The sequence below is a fragment of the Bombyx mandarina genome, chromosome 04, assembly GCF_030267445.1.
Source record: "Bombyx mandarina strain Sakado chromosome 04, ASM3026744v2".
Lineage (NCBI taxonomy): Eukaryota > Metazoa > Arthropoda > Insecta > Lepidoptera > Bombycidae > Bombyx > Bombyx mandarina.
Genome location: NC_143211.1, coordinates 12,871,140 through 12,886,856, shown reverse-complemented (window position 1 = coordinate 12,886,856; position 15,717 = coordinate 12,871,140). Strand labels below are relative to the sequence as shown.

General features: G+C 34.8%; 3 protein-coding genes across 3 annotated transcripts; 1 reads left to right on the top strand and 2 right to left on the bottom strand.

Moving 5' to 3' along the window:
• The first annotated feature begins 361 nt into the window (after positions 1-361).
• Positions 362-10,573, top strand: jub (LIM domain-containing protein jub). Its single transcript, XM_028183871.2, has 6 exons — positions 362-2,055; positions 2,413-2,582; positions 2,669-2,731; positions 7,318-7,483; positions 8,296-8,436; positions 8,955-10,573. Exons 1-6 carry the CDS (start codon positions 519-521, stop codon positions 9,062-9,064), a joined length of 2,187 nt encoding a protein of 728 aa, XP_028039672.2. The 5' UTR covers positions 362-518; the 3' UTR covers positions 9,065-10,573.
• On the bottom strand, positions 10,517-12,462 carry LOC114250133 (uncharacterized protein C18orf19 homolog A). Its single transcript, XM_089727075.1, has 4 exons — positions 12,013-12,462; positions 11,787-11,932; positions 10,969-11,292; positions 10,517-10,688 (listed from the first exon to the last, which is right to left on the bottom strand). The coding sequence occupies exons 1-3, from the start codon at positions 12,366-12,368 to the stop codon at positions 11,033-11,035; spliced, it is 762 nt and encodes a 253-aa protein (XP_089583201.1). The 5' UTR covers positions 12,369-12,462; the 3' UTR covers positions 10,517-10,688; positions 10,969-11,032.
• Positions 12,463-13,135: 673 nt separating this feature from the next.
• LOC114250149 (uncharacterized) lies at positions 13,136-15,132 on the bottom strand. The gene is made up of 3 exons (XM_089740416.1): positions 15,070-15,132; positions 13,644-14,754; positions 13,136-13,269 (listed from the first exon to the last, which is right to left on the bottom strand). Exons 1-3 carry the CDS (start codon positions 15,130-15,132, stop codon positions 13,136-13,138), a joined length of 1,308 nt encoding a protein of 435 aa, XP_089596542.1.
• Positions 15,133-15,717: the final 585 nt, after the last annotated feature.

The following is a 15,717-nucleotide window of genomic DNA, read 5'->3' as shown; positions in this document are numbered from 1 at the left end:
AATAATTGGGAATTCAATTATTTTTATGATCGAACAATCACCAATAGTCGTCAAACAAACGATAATTGATCAAAATTAATTAATCTCAGGGATAAAATAAAGATATCTAGTAAAAGGGGCCAACTTAATGTGATCATTTGTTTAATTAATTATAAATAAATAAAAGACGAACAAACAATTTTTACATTCGAACTTTAACGAACAAACAACGAACAAATAATTAAAAATAAAAAAATCTGAAAATAAAAAAAGAGGAGCCAAATTCAGTGAGCCGTAGGTATAGATCATACACTTAATATTTAAGTTAGTAGGTTATCCCATCTACAAACAGATTACTTTAAAATTAAAGACTAAAAACAACGACATTTAGGTTTTTATTGTTTATGTACGGACTAGACAATATTTAATTTTACTTAATGTTTTGTGTCGAAGACCTGAAGCCGAAGACTTGAGATGATTCATGGTGTTTTAAATGGTAGTTAAATAAAGAAAAACCATAGATTTTAATAATTCAGACCATGGATTCTTCAAGGAGAAACAATACCGATGAACAACGGTGTGTACTTGGTCTTCAAGATTTGAAAATTTCAAAAAAAGTCGAGGATGGAACTGAGCAGGCGCAAGGGGCTACAACTTCGGCTCCGAGCCCTTTAGGCAAAAGTCGTCCGGTAGGCGCAATCGAGAGCTTCGTACTCGATAATACTCAGCAAAACACTCGTCAAGATTATAGTTTTTATGAACGATCCAATGTGATAGCTTCGTCCAAATTTGCGACTCCCAAGCGGGTAGAAACTATTGCATCTATCAATAAACGGGATATTAATACGACTGCTCTCCCTGCAAGCCCTACGAGATCAATCGATTCCTTATCACAAAGGTCGCTGAGTTATCAAACTGACGATCTTTACGAAATTCCTGGGAACCCTGGTGCGCAATACCCACCGCCTGTTTACGAAAACGTAGATTATTACGGTGAACAGCGTTCACCACAACCACCATATTATCACCAGCTCTACCAACAGGGTATACCACCTCCTATGTCTGACGGATACTACGACACTCGGTACAGCAAAGCTCAACCGCAGGTGCCTGTTAACACGAAGTCTAAGGCTATTCCGGCACTATATGAAAATATGCTTAGCGCAGACAGTGATAAGAAAGGTGAATATAAAATACAACAAAATAATGACAGATTCATACAACAGGGTTCAGTGCCCGGTCCACAAGTCCCTAACACTGGACTTAGCAGGAGCAATGTTAATTTAATAGGAGAGAGGGGTAAAGTAGACAAGCACCCTGCCTTGGCCTACAGTAAACACCAAGAAAATATTAGTGGTGATTATACAATCATGAGATCAGCTCCACCTAAATATACTGATGTTAGTGCTTTATTGAAAAGTGAAAACACAGTTAGTTTTGATGACAAAGTAGTGACAATTCCATCTACAGCGATTTATGCTTCAATAGCACCAAGTGCACAGAGACCTAAGGCCAATATAGCTACAGAAGTACAGACATGTGTGTCTAGTCCCAAATTTTTTCACCCCAAGCCTGTTACTGTAAATAATATGCCAAAAGACAAACCTTTGGTGACAAATGGAGCGTATAATTCCAAACCACTTGTAAACAGAATGCAAATAGTGGAAGATAATAATGGGTCTGATTATGTGTGTATGACAGGAGGACCTTCTGCCACACCCATACCTATATCCAATAAAGATAATACATCTCTAACTGCTGAATCTATTGGTTCTAGAACCTCTGAATCTGCTAGTTCTAGACACTCTGAATCTATCACTTCTCGAAATTTGGTTTCCGGTTTAACTTCTTTATGTTCACCCTCACAATCTCCTGCACCAAGTCCTACACCAAGCTCAGTTTCTCAAGTATCTGGAGGTTCCCGAGGATCTGGTGGTAGAGGCAAGAGTTTACTGCCATATAGTATAACCCCGCCCAGACCTACAGGTCCAACTGAGGCCCAGAGAAAAATAGAAGAGTTAACTAGGCAACTCGAAGAAGAAATGGAGAAACAGGATGAGGAGGGAGAGTACTTTGGTATGTATACTGTAGAATACTGCACACTTAATGGTGGAACTACCATCCAATCAATCTCTGCTGCATTTGAATGCTGGGACAGTTGCTATACTATACTATTGAGACTTGGACCTCGTATTTCTAGGTGGTCATTGGCAACAAGGGAAATCACATTGTGATGACTATTGGCTCTAGTAACCATTTAATCCAGGTGAGAGGTGCAGGTGCAACCTACGCAGTAAACAATAAAGAAATATGAACATTGCTCAACTTAAATTGGCATTTGATAAATGAGAGTGAGAGCAACATGTTACATAATTACTATTGTAATAAACCAAACGTACTCCGTTAAACATCACTTACTTTTAACTTCCACAGGTATATGCCACACATGCGGGGCTGGTGTAACTGGTGCTGGGCAAGCTTGTCAAGCTATGGGCAACCTGTACCACACTAATTGTTTTATCTGCTGTTCATGTGGTAGAGCACTTAGAGGGAAAGCTTTTTATAATGTACATGGCAAAGTGTACTGTGAAGAAGATTATTTGGTAAAAAAAGATTATCAACCATATCAATCTTTATAAACCTAAACATTAATACTTTTGAAATACGAATTTGTATTCTTGGATTTCAGTATTCTGGATTCCAGCAAACAGCTGAAAAGTGTGCTATATGTGGTCATTTGATTATGGAAATGGTGAGTTTTTTAAAAATGTCGTCTTTTATTTAAATTAATTAATTTGTAATTTGAATTTGATTTTGAATGTTTTAGTTTCTTGTTTAGGCAATGCCCAATATCTTAAAATAAAAAAAAGTCTAAAATTAATAAAATATGTTTTTTGTTTATACTTTATAAACATTTAAATTATGAACATATTGGTAGGCAGTATAAATAATGATTTAAGTACAATACTATTCTCACTTTGTTGTCATCGGCTGGAGGTGGCATGGTCATCCAAGTACTTATTAATGTTAAATGCTAATCATTTTATACTGAATATTTTCTCCATGCTAGGATTTTCTTATGGGTACAAGATATCAATATGAGACCAAAACTGGGCAAAAGGTATGATTATGGTAAGGCATACTTTAAGACTTAGCAGTAGCTAAGTGTGCAGTCTTGATGTGATGGTAGTAATCATCCTACCTAATTCTGCCATGAAGCAATCATGCGTTCAGGTTTGAGTGGTGCAACAGCCATTATAAAAACATTTGAGGTTTAGACATTATGTCTCAAGGAGGGTGGTGGCATTCAAGTTGTGATGTCTGTGGGTTCTGGTAATCACCAATCACAACAATCATCTGGTAAATATCGGTGAGCCGAGATGTTTAATTTTCTTTTAGGATACGCAAATTACGATCATTCATTTAATTATGTAATGAATAATATCTAATAACAATATTATATCAAAAAAATGTTAGTTAAAATGGTTATCGCCGCACCAAGCCAAGTGGTGGTTGACCCTGACTTGACCTAATCCACATTTCATTCCTTGTAACTTTGAAGTTAAATCTGACAATCAGTATCTGGGTGTATGTATCTAGTCCAGCCACAAGTTCTGTTACAAATAAAAATCTTTTTTTTTTAATGAAGTAATGTTATATGAAAATTTATATTTACAATTTTTTTTTTTTTTTTATTGCTTTAAAATGTCAACAAAAAATAAAAAAGATTCTATTCGAAATGGCCACTTCTGGCTTTTATACAGGCCTTTAATCTGCTTGACCACGAATCTATGTAATTACACACTGTTTCCAAGGGAAATTTTGCCACTCCTTGCTCCAAAGATTTTTTAAGATACTCATGTCGCCGTGTCGATTAGAGCAGGCCATTGCCTCTAAAACTGACCATAATTTGAAGTTTAAAAGGTTGAGGTCTAGGCTAGATGAGGGCCAGTCTTCAGCTCTTAGATAGTCCGGAACGTTGGTTTCAAGCCAGGCTTGGGTAGTTCCTGCCCTGTGAACTGGTGCAGAGTCCTGCTGGAAAGTCCATGGTATATTTTCAAAAAGTGTATTGCTGAGAGGTTTGATAACATGATCCAAGACTGTATCTTGATACACTTTGGTAAACTGTTCACTCCTTTTTCACCAAAAATGTAGTTTTGTGACTCCTTGATAAGACACGCCCCACCAAACCATCACTGACGCAGGATGATGACCTCGTTGTATCTTTCCGACCACTTGAGCAGCTTCTTTAGAACTATGAGCGTACACATTTTCATTTTGCTTATTGTAGTGTTCCTCAATCCTTAAAATTTTTTCATCGGTAAAGAGGATATTTCTGTGTCTTTCACCTGCGTATCGCGACAGAAGGCGTTTTGATCGACCCACTTTCTTTAATTGTAAATATTGATTTAGGGCATGTCCTGTATATCGACGATAAGCACCGAACTTCTGATCTTGTTTTATAATACGCGACAGAGTCCTAGCGGGATTCTTCATTTCTCGCGATAAGATTTTTTGCTTCCTAATGAGGTTTCGACGAATTGTGGCTTTAACAGCATTAACAGCTTTTATAGTTCTAACAGCACGCGGCCGCCCCAATATTTTCTGGTCTTGGACAGACGAAGTTTTGTTGTATCTGTTGATAGTACGATATACGAACATACGGCTGATAGCAAGCTTTCGAAGTGTTTGGAATATGACTGACGGCTCCATACACACTTTGTGCAAGTCAATCACTGCAATCCTATTTTCTTTAACACCCCACTCCATATTGTAATTTGATAATGAATACGAAAAAATATGTGAAACGCCGCAAAATCTTAAAAAGTTTTTAAAATAATATAATGTGTTCCAATTTCAAAATAATTAAAAAGTTGAAAAAAATGAAAGTTTTAATGTGTTTATGGCCAGTCTAGTTACATGTTCTTGTTTGTTTGAGTTTCCTAGCCCACTGAGTTTCTCGCCAGATCTCAGTAGGTCGCGGCTCTGATACGGTGGTAGATTCTGCGAAGCACTGCTCTTGCTAAGGCTAGTATTAGCAAATTCTCTCAGGTTGAGCCCGTGAGCTCACCTACCCGTTCGGGCGTAACTGGAATAGCCCCTTAGGCTACCAGCGAATAGGTAGGAAAAAAAAACATTAAAGTACTTAGCATTATTAACTCAATTTCGACTCGAGTTTTTAATAGAACTAAGGAAATAGCGGGTTTCCGATCAGGTTTATATGCCAGTTATTTCCGTATGCATACCAAAACACTAGCTACTTTTACTAGCTAATTCCATATGTTTAACACTATTTTTTTAAATCGTTTGACAACATTGCATCTTTCAATAACTTTTTTCTAAGTTTTTTTTTTTTTATTGCCCTTGTAGGCGGACGAGCATACGGCCCACCTGATGGTGAGTGGTTACCGTCGCCCATGGACTTCAGCAATGCCAGGGGCAGAGCCAAGCCGCTGCCTACCGCTTAATACTCTCCACAAGCCTCGTTTGAAGTAATAAGTGCAATTAAGTAATATGAATATCGTAAATAGATTCGTATACGAGGAAATGTGGACCCAGTTCAGGTTATTAACAAGAGTCTATTTTTATTGCACGTAGTCTTTTGATCCTGGTTTTTAAAGAGGAGATACTAGAAACTTAAGGTTACGTAACTTGGTTTGACTAAAACTCTTAGCCATATTACGTCATGAATAAGTATTTTAATTCCTAATAAGTACAGGCGTGAGCGATTACACACTGGAGACAGCTGGTGGATTAGGTTCTCTGGAAATTATTAAGACTTCGTCGTATTTTTTTTAGCCCTGAATGATTATTAGAGTCCTGGAAACTGCCTTATTCAGTATTTAGCTTTATACTTACCTAATAATTATTCGTTTTTAAAGTCAATCATTCTACAAGGCATACGGGGTATAACCATAGACCTATATAGTAGGGACACGACATAATGTTCTATACGTACAATTGCTTATATAAATAGCACCCATTTTGAAGGCACATACATAAACATATATCTATCTCGTTCTTACTCAGCACTTTAACTCGCAGGAAAACAATATAACAGTATTTCAGTGCGTACATAAAATGAAACATGAATATACGTAAATATCTCCGTCTCCGTCTAATGAGGCCGAAAATCCGCCATGTTTAGCGCGCCAAATGTCATTGTCACGTCAGTTCGGCCGTCTGTTTTGGGTTGTACATTATTTATTGACTTTGATATCGATTTAATATGATTAATTATATAAAATTTCATAATTTATCATGCTTAAAACATACAAAAATAATAATTAAAACGTATTTTATAGGATCTCAAGAAAGTCGATGCCCTAAAACTATTATCTATATGTATTTAAATTCATTATGGAGCCCTCATCCGAAAAATCCATTTTTCGGTCGGAATCTATTGATCATGACACTAATCATAAATACCACTTTAAAATATGTCATCAAAACATATTTAGACATTCTGTTTAGATATTTCGGGAAAAAGGCTACCGACAAAATCTCTTCGGAACTATTTAAATAAAATAGTTTTATTCCGCAGTGAGTAAAACATTATTGTAAATTTGTTAAATATTTAATAATTAAGTGATTTTAGAGCGGAAGTCACAAGGAATGACGTTTGTAATTAATGAATAAATGTTCTGTAGGTGTTTTTTTTTTCACGCGATCCCTTGATAAGTTTAAAATTTGAATCACTCTCAAGCGAAAGTGATTCAAATGGTGCGGCGCACCTTCTTTGGGGTGCGCTGCGGTAGTATGTTACGGACTTTAGAGTCAGCAAAACAATTAAAATAGATTGTTATAGTCTAAGAAAAACACGTACTCAAAATACGATAACATTTAGCATACTAGAAATGGGCTGATGGCTTTGAACTACGCCATATCTTTATGTTTTGCGACAAACGACAACTTTATAAAATCAGTGTAGCAACTTTTAAAAATCATCATAGTTTACTTGGCAAATTCGAAGGACGAACTTGTCTTAGATTTCACCCATCTAAATCATATCATATTTGCACATAACAATATATCTACTTACTTCCCATTAAAGTATAAATTCTACAAATAAATAATACTCAACAATATTTAAAATAAAATGAGCCAAGAACGTTTATCGATAAAACCTGATAACATTGAAATCTTTTATACAGCACTAAAGCCGCCATGTTTTGTGGCCAGATGACGTCACAGTGGCACGAAATTTTGGTTGACGTTTCATTTCCATAGGTTTCCTACTTCATTGGGTATAACCGATTTTTTAATTTTAATTCCGCTAATGTGCTTAACATGTTGTACTTTTGTTATTATTATTATTATAGAAGATAATAATTCCAGATACTCCAAGCTATGGGTAAATCATATCATCCCGGCTGCTTCCGCTGCTGCATATGCAATGAGTGCCTGGATGGTGTTCCATTTACTGTGGATGTAGACAATAAGATCTATTGCGTCAATGACTACCATCGGATGTTTGCCCCAAAATGTGCAAGTTGCGGAAAAGGTAAATTTACCTTTTCAGTAATATAGTTACCATTAAGTAATAATGTTGTTTTCCATCAAATATTTAATTTAAACAGTTTTGAAAGACGAATAAACAAATGCCGGTATATTCGAATATTCCTGAATGTCTTATAAAGTCTTCGCATTATTGTCAGAGATAATTTACTAACAATATTGTTGAATAATAATTTATGAAAGAGTATAAATTCTTATCATTTCATTATCGAATATACTTTGTCCATATTACACATGAGTACATGACTCGATGGAATTTAGTTTAGGAAAAGTCAATATTTCCGATAAGAACTGATAAAATAGCTGTGAATGCAACAAAATTAGAAATGCGAATGTTAAATACGTCGTCGTGAATACATAATACATATTAATTTTAAGTAACGAAGGGGCAATAAAATTACAAGGGCAATGAAAAAAAAAAAAATGTAATGTTTAATCCCAGCGATGCTTTTATTGTGACTATCACGAAATATTATAATAATATATTTTTTTTTATTGCTTTAGTAAGCGGATCAGCTTAGGGCCTATCCTACCTATTTTTATAAAGAAAATGTATACGTCTTACTGGTTTACAAAAATCTTTTATTTATTTATTGCCTAGATGGGCGAAGAAGCTCACTGGTTACCGAAGTTCATAGATATCAAAACTTGAATAACGACACCCAGCTTTAGACATGAAGTCGAAGTGTCTATTGTATACGGGTTGTCCCACCCTTCAAATCGTGAGGTATAAAATAGCGGCGGAAATGGCACTATCCCATTGAATCCTGAACGCTTACAGTTTATATTAATTTACAGGCATAACACCAGTTGAAGGTACAGACGAGACAGTAAGAGTTGTGTCTATGGATAGAGATTTCCACGTTGATTGCTATATGTGTTGTGTATGCGGCATGCAACTCACCGATGAACCCGACAAACGCTGCTATCCTCTAGCAGGTGTGTAAAAATAAATTAATGTTCTTATTTTACTTAGAATCAGTAGATATGGTGAAATGAAGTTGTGGCTCATCTAAATAATCATCATCTTGGTTACCAGAGAACCCAGATATCATAGCCGTCGCTGTCTACTTTCAGATATTAAAGCAAAGTTTCTATTGCATTTAAAAATAGCTAACTCGACATTCCACTGACATAAATACTGAAAGAAATAGGCTGGATGGTTGTATCGATCTGAGCGGGTGCACATCACGGCCATGTACTAAACAATCTTCTTTTTGACAATAAATGTCTAAGAAGAGACAGGTGCAGTGCCACAAAAACCTAGAGCAGTTGATGGTGGACAGGCCGGGAAATCACCACATTGCAGTTGTTATAAATTACCTATTTGGTCATAAAAAATAATAATACATAATATTAAATCTGCATTTGTTAAAAACATACAATAATGTACCATCATTATTATACATAGTTACAAAATTGACTTTTCAACTGTTGTAAAATCAATGAAATTGCAGGTAAATTAATGTGTCGTGCGTGTCACCTCGCCACAATCGGAGCGGCCACTGGACCGGGCCTTCCTCCCGCGCCTCATCTATCACCAGCCTCATACCAATACATGGGTTAAATGATCTTATAATTTGTGAAACTAAGTTAACTTAACGAAACATAGTTTCAGTAGATGTGAATGGAGTTATAACTAAATTATTTACTCTAGTGTCATAATATTCTTTTTATATTTGTTTGTTAATGAAAACACTAGTGTGTTGGGCTCGTTTAATATTTTGGCTTTAATTTATTGTAGCTCAAATGTAATAAGGCTTGGATAATTAATGGAAGACGCTAGTTAACAAAAAGGCAGATTTAAAAAAAGTATATTAATTAGCTTTGGTAAAAAGCCATAAAATACTGTAATTGCTGTTCTTTTTATGCTGGGATATATGCCGGCAATCGCCGGGACCTCATGGGCATATCAACTTGAGTAACTTTGATTAGTCTCTTAGTTTTTTAGAACATCTGGTTTTATGTTATGGTGATCTTATTTCAGAGATAAATGTACAAATTACTGTCAAATGTTATTAAAATGTTATGGTCGGTTTAGACACATTTCATTTTCCCAAAGTTGTTAAATGTTTTCCAAAGTTTGGATGTAAACTTCATTGTCCGGCTGTCTCACTCAGCTTTTTTAGTTCATTTGGAGTCTCAGTTTCCTCTGGATTTTATTTTTCTGTAATTTTTTAACATTTAGCCATTTAGCCATTTTTAACATTGAGCATTTAACAAGAGCTCATGATTGTAATTTGAACTACTCTTTTGATGTAGATTCACCACTCTTACTCGTGAACTTCTTGGTTCTATTGTCCTTTTGCAGGCCTATATGGATCTGTCTGGAAATTACTAAGTTACACTGAACTTCAAAGTTACTTTCATTGACTGTGCTGTAAGTTTTATAAATTAATAAGAGATTTATTAGTGCTCAAAATTTACAAAAATACTTTAGATGATGCTTCAGTAGTGGATATGTAGATTAGTTTAGTGTAATATTTGAAAATAACATGGTGGATATTTACTAATTCAGCAATAAATTAATTGCTGTTTATTATTCCCAGACAAAGTAGGGGCATTAATATAGTTTTATTTAACTAGGATAATTAGGATGTAATTGAATACTTAGAAAAAATGTGATTTGCTTCAAAAACATTAATTGCATTTGTCACCTCAAGATTGGAATATTATTATTTACTGGGAAGATGTTTACAAAGTTAAAAAAATCAGCAGTATATTCTTTTTTTATGTCATAATAATTTAAATGCATTTACTATTTTTAGAAGTAATACACAACAGCACCATGCTTTAAATGAATAACTGTTACCAGCATTTTAACAGTTCAAAAATATACTAACTGCATTATTGTAATGAGGAAAACGATTATGTTTAATAATTATTGTAGTTTCAAAATGTGTTATATAACATTCCAGTTGTGTGCTGATGTGTTGTGTACTTAATTATAAGAAATTTGTTGTGTATATCAGAATTTAGACAGCTATTTGTGATTGTTTAGTATTTTGTAATGAAACAATTTTGTTAAGGAACATTTTATATTTAAATATTTTTAAAACAATAAATAAATCCAAAATATAATAACAGTTTAATTTACATTTTGTCCAAGATTATGTTTAGACAACAAACAAATAACTCCTATCTACTGTCTCACAAGACTAAAATGAATAACATAGCTCAAAATAGTATCACTATTTGAGTCGTCTACTATCAAAGGTGGCAATCTGTGCATTTGGACAAAAAAATGTTATTGATATGTCAATACAGATTGATTTGAATATAATCGTCTCCTTCAAAGAATACGGTTCAAAACCTGCATTAAATAAAGGTTAATACTTAACCAGTTATTTATCTAAGATGTCGTTCAGAAGAGTTTTGTGACTGCCAATGGAATACAAAGTCAATAATTCGTTTTTCTGATTTACCAATAATTGTCCAAAAGTCACATTGCCGGCTTTGATAATAGTCGACTCATTTACATCAATACTAAAGTTCTTATGAACTTATTTTATGTACTGTTGTTTGTTTTGATTACCTACATCTTTTTAACTTTGTTTTTCATTTCGCGCATTTCTGCTTTATATCTTCTCATTTCATCCATCATATGTGTACGTTTTTCCTGTATTTGTGCTTGATAATGTTGTTTACTCTCATGTAGGCGGTCTTGAAGATTATCTTTCTTTTCTTGAAGCAAGTCTTTTTTTTCTTGTAACATTTCTTTCAGCCTCTCTTTAGATGGAACTGGTTTAATCCAACCTAGTGCCGTTAATCTCTTAATAGCATAAGTGGTTCCACCTGAAAAAAGTACAATAAAATCACATAAAATAGAAAATAAACAAAAATTTAAAATTGAAAACTAAGTTCTTATAAGGTTAAGGTTAAGTTGTACCTAAGTATAGTATTACAGTTTAAAGGCTTAAAAGGAGCCTCAGTAGGATCTTAACTTCAGGTCCTCTGAGATTGTCAGTCCTTTAGCTTTATGAGATATCTGGAATGTTTGTTGATTTTTACATTCTAACAGCATAACAGTGACAAATTGATCATTAATACTAATGTGTGTGGTAAATTATTATTATTAGTAAATATAATTTCAATTTATTTATTAATAGCCTTGTTAACTTTACTGCAGGGTCCTAGTTATAATGCTAATTGATTTTTCTTGGACATCAGTACTCAGATTTTGGTAGCGCTTATTCTTATCTTGTATATACATTTTAAAGACCCTCAGCTCTGAAGGTAAACCTAGCTTGGGCAGGTTAAAATGAATGTTAGAAGCATAAAATAATTACCGACTGTAACTGTGTACCGCAATGGTGTCACCAATTTATACAAGGCAAAGGCAAGTGCAAAATATCCAGCACCAGATTCTTTCAGTGGTTTTAAGAGTGTCTCTGTGACTCCTAGGGACTCTAAAATACTAATGACGTCCACCCCACTGAAAAATGAACAGATTCTTATAATATTGTTGCAACATATTAAAAATAATGTCATAAGATAATTTTCTCATATTCTCACCTCCTAACAGTATAATAGCAGCTACCGAACCATACAGCGGAAGTCGCCATGTGTACTGGAAGTAACACATACCAGTAATCCCTGTACATTTCTTTAAATCTCTGGATCAAACCAACTTTTTTCTCTTCTTCCCGCTTGGGTTTCTCTTGATCGTTCATTGAAGTACATGGTCTCGTCATTGAAAAGCTTACTTGTTGGAAATCCAGTAATGGCCTATTCACAAAATTGTGATGGCAACAAACTTTACTTGAAAGAATTCGAATGGGGTAATTTTTGCCTATATCCCATTTTACCGGTTTAATTAGGTTCCTAATATTATAACAATTCCTATATAAAATTCTGTAATTTAGAGCCATTATATGAAATTCTTAGTAACTATTTGAACATTTTGTTCAGTTAAAAATCAAACTTCAAACTGGAGAAACAATATAATTTCACTGAATGAAAAATTTATAATTTGACATTCGTGACAACGTCACTGTCATTCGACTACCGATTTTTACGACCAACGATTTTAGCACATTTTAGCCATCACAACAACAATTGAAAACGGGAACTACATTTGAGGTCGATGTTACTAAGAAAACTAAAAAAGGATTCAATTATCCATTTTGCCTTTAATGGGTGAACAATACCTAAAAGTTACAACCTTACGTGCGTTATGTAACTGGTATTTAAATACTTTTGAAATACTTTATTACGTGAAAAAAAAGTTTTTTTTATTGCCCTTGTAGGCAGACGAGCAAACGGCCCACCTGATGGTGAGTGCTTACCGTGGCCCATGGACTTCAGCAATGCCAGGGGCAGAGCCAAGCCACTGCCTACCGCTTAATACTCTTCACAAGCCTCGTTTGAAGAAGGACATGTCATAGCGCTCGGGAAACATCGTGGAGGGGAGCTCATTCCATAGCCGGATGGTACAGTAATGTATGTATCATGGTCCGGTAATGTACGTAGCTCTTTTCTGTCTATGTTAATCCGTTAATCCGTAATGAACCGTAGTTGTAGGAGGAGCCTCAATTTGATCTAGTGGGGTAATCTGGAACATCAGCGGCCGAACTAGAGTCATTGCTCACGAACGATTTCGCCGGTTAGGTCCTTAGGGGGAACCGTGAGTCTGGATTCAGCATTGACTACGGTCAGTCTTCTCACCTTTCCCAAGCACGTCTCGGCGCTTGGGCAAGAGTCCAGGGTAATTGTTTAGTGGGTGGATACGGCAGTCCCACACATCTTCCTGCACCTTCTCTTCGTAGAGATCTCGTGTGGAAATTCGACGCTAGGCCGAAAAGTATCCACCTAAGTATAGGTATAATTTAATTTACAATACTCATTCTATTTACATAAGCAATACATTTTTATTATTTCGTTATTAACACAAGAGCTTTCATTTCGATAAAGACTAAGTCGTGTAATTATATCTGAAATTATCCACTGTTGTTGGACTCTGTACATAGTGCTCTCAAATATTCCAGATCCAGGCGAACTTTTCACGATTACCCTAAAAATTTCGTCGTTCGTATGTTTTTCTACATTAGCACTTAAGATTTTTTTCAGTCTTAATTTTTTACACTGGTGATAGCTTTTCAGTAAATTATTTATATGTGAAATCATATATTGGCCAGCAAGTATACTGTCTTTTGAATCTGTCCGTAAACTCCTGCCGTTGTAGCAAGAACACCAGTGTTGCAGTATGCCTACATCCTTACATGTTCTTCGAGAATTTATAGGTAAAAATAAACTAGATACTATGTCATTTTGATTTGAAACACTCATTCTTTCACGAATAACATGGTTTTCTAATTTAGTTATGTTCAAAAGGTCCAACAGGGTTTCGTGGAAATCAAACGGAGTTGTTAAGCCACGACTATTCTGTTGCATGTTTTTGAAGGCTAACGTGTAACGTCGTTTAAAAGTTTCAGGTAGCATGATAGTAAGAAGTGGTAGACGTTCTTCTAAACGGCCTTGTTTTGTTTCAACAAACTTTCCCCATCTTTTTCCATGATCACTGAAGAAAATGATCACAGTATTACGTAAACTACCGATGAATTCAATTTCTTTCATAAGATTTAGGTAATCTTCATCCATAATATGAGGTAATTTGAGATCGTCATGACTTATAGACTCTTCCCAAAACAAGCCAAATAATCTTACTGATTTTAGCTTAATAGTTATATCACTGATGTAATCCAGAAGTATCTTGTAAAGTAATTTATCACCTAGGCACTTGTGGTAGTTGTACTGTTTGTCATGGAACATATGCCTCGCTTCGAACATAAATGGTTGTAAATAGTTGTCTGTTGGAATTTTTTCCCAATTATACTCGTAAGAACCGAGTAAACCAGCGATACTGTCTGATCCCATTGCAGTATTAAATCCTGCTTTTTTATAATCATCCCAAATAAAATTCCATTGTTCAAATTCATTTCTTAGTTTTCTTTTAAGGTACTTAAAAGATTTTCCTGTCAAAACGGGAAATAAATTAGGAAAAGAATTATCACCCACTTTGTTGTAACCAAAGAATTCTACGGCTCCGTGGTCTTTTAAATATTTCGATGTTAATCTCATTGTGCGATGAAAATTCATTCTCGACACACTTTCTAAACCAATAATTATCACGTTGAACAGGTTTTTGTCAAACAGCGCATCTTGCTTGCTTGCATCTTCAATGTGGAATAAAAAAAAATCTTCGAATACTCTGTCGTCTTCATAATAACATTGTATTCGTACGAAGTCATCTTCCGCCTTAATGATTTTTGAAAATTGCCTACAGTCTTTGTATACGATATTAGATATGTTGTTTATAGCAGAAAAGCTTCTGTAGCAACAGTAAAAACTATTTTCATTCCAAATATTAAATTCTTCAAAGGCGTCTTTAATAACCCAGATGTGCGTTTTGTTGGCATCGATCAATCGACGAAAACTCGGGCAACTAAAATTAATCTTAGATTCATTAAAAGCTATAATGGTTTTCTCGTTATTAGCAAAAGAAGGTATAGTACAACCTTTAGTCGAAATAGTTAGTACTTCTGTGTTACTCAAACACATAAATTGGTTTACCCAGAATAATACAATTATAATGTTTGAATTCATGTCGTTGTTCAAGTCGTTTAATGATTGCATGTTATACAGTTAGTTACCATGTTTGGTGTTTTGTGAATAGTGTGTTATGAAATGAAAAGGAAGTAATAACTGCATACAAGCAAGCACGTTTTTTTTTTTCATATTTAGATAAGACTGCGAGGTTTCGACTTACGTGTATAAAGCGGCTAATACTCCCATCCACCTTGAGACATGGTAACGATCAGTCTACCGTTCAAACTAAAGTTTAATAATAATATGTGTATAAATAATAATAACAATGCTTAAATTAAAAAAAAAGGATGCTTAAATAGCAAATCGAACTAACAATTAATTTCATCCTTTTTTGCCCTGTTGATATACTGGTTAGAATATGAGCTCTTTCAATGAACTTGTTTCATTTGCTGCGGTAGGCAGCGGCTTGGCTCTGCTCCTGGCATTGCTGAAGTCCATGGGCGACGGTAACCACTTACCATCAGGCGGGCCATATGCTCGTCTGCCTACAAAGGCAATAAAAAAAAACCTATTACATTTTGACTGCGCGCTTATTAGAGGCTGTTATAATAATCATTGCATAAGGGCACTACATGTGCTGATTAGTAGACTCCTGCATTGCTGAGTAGTAAA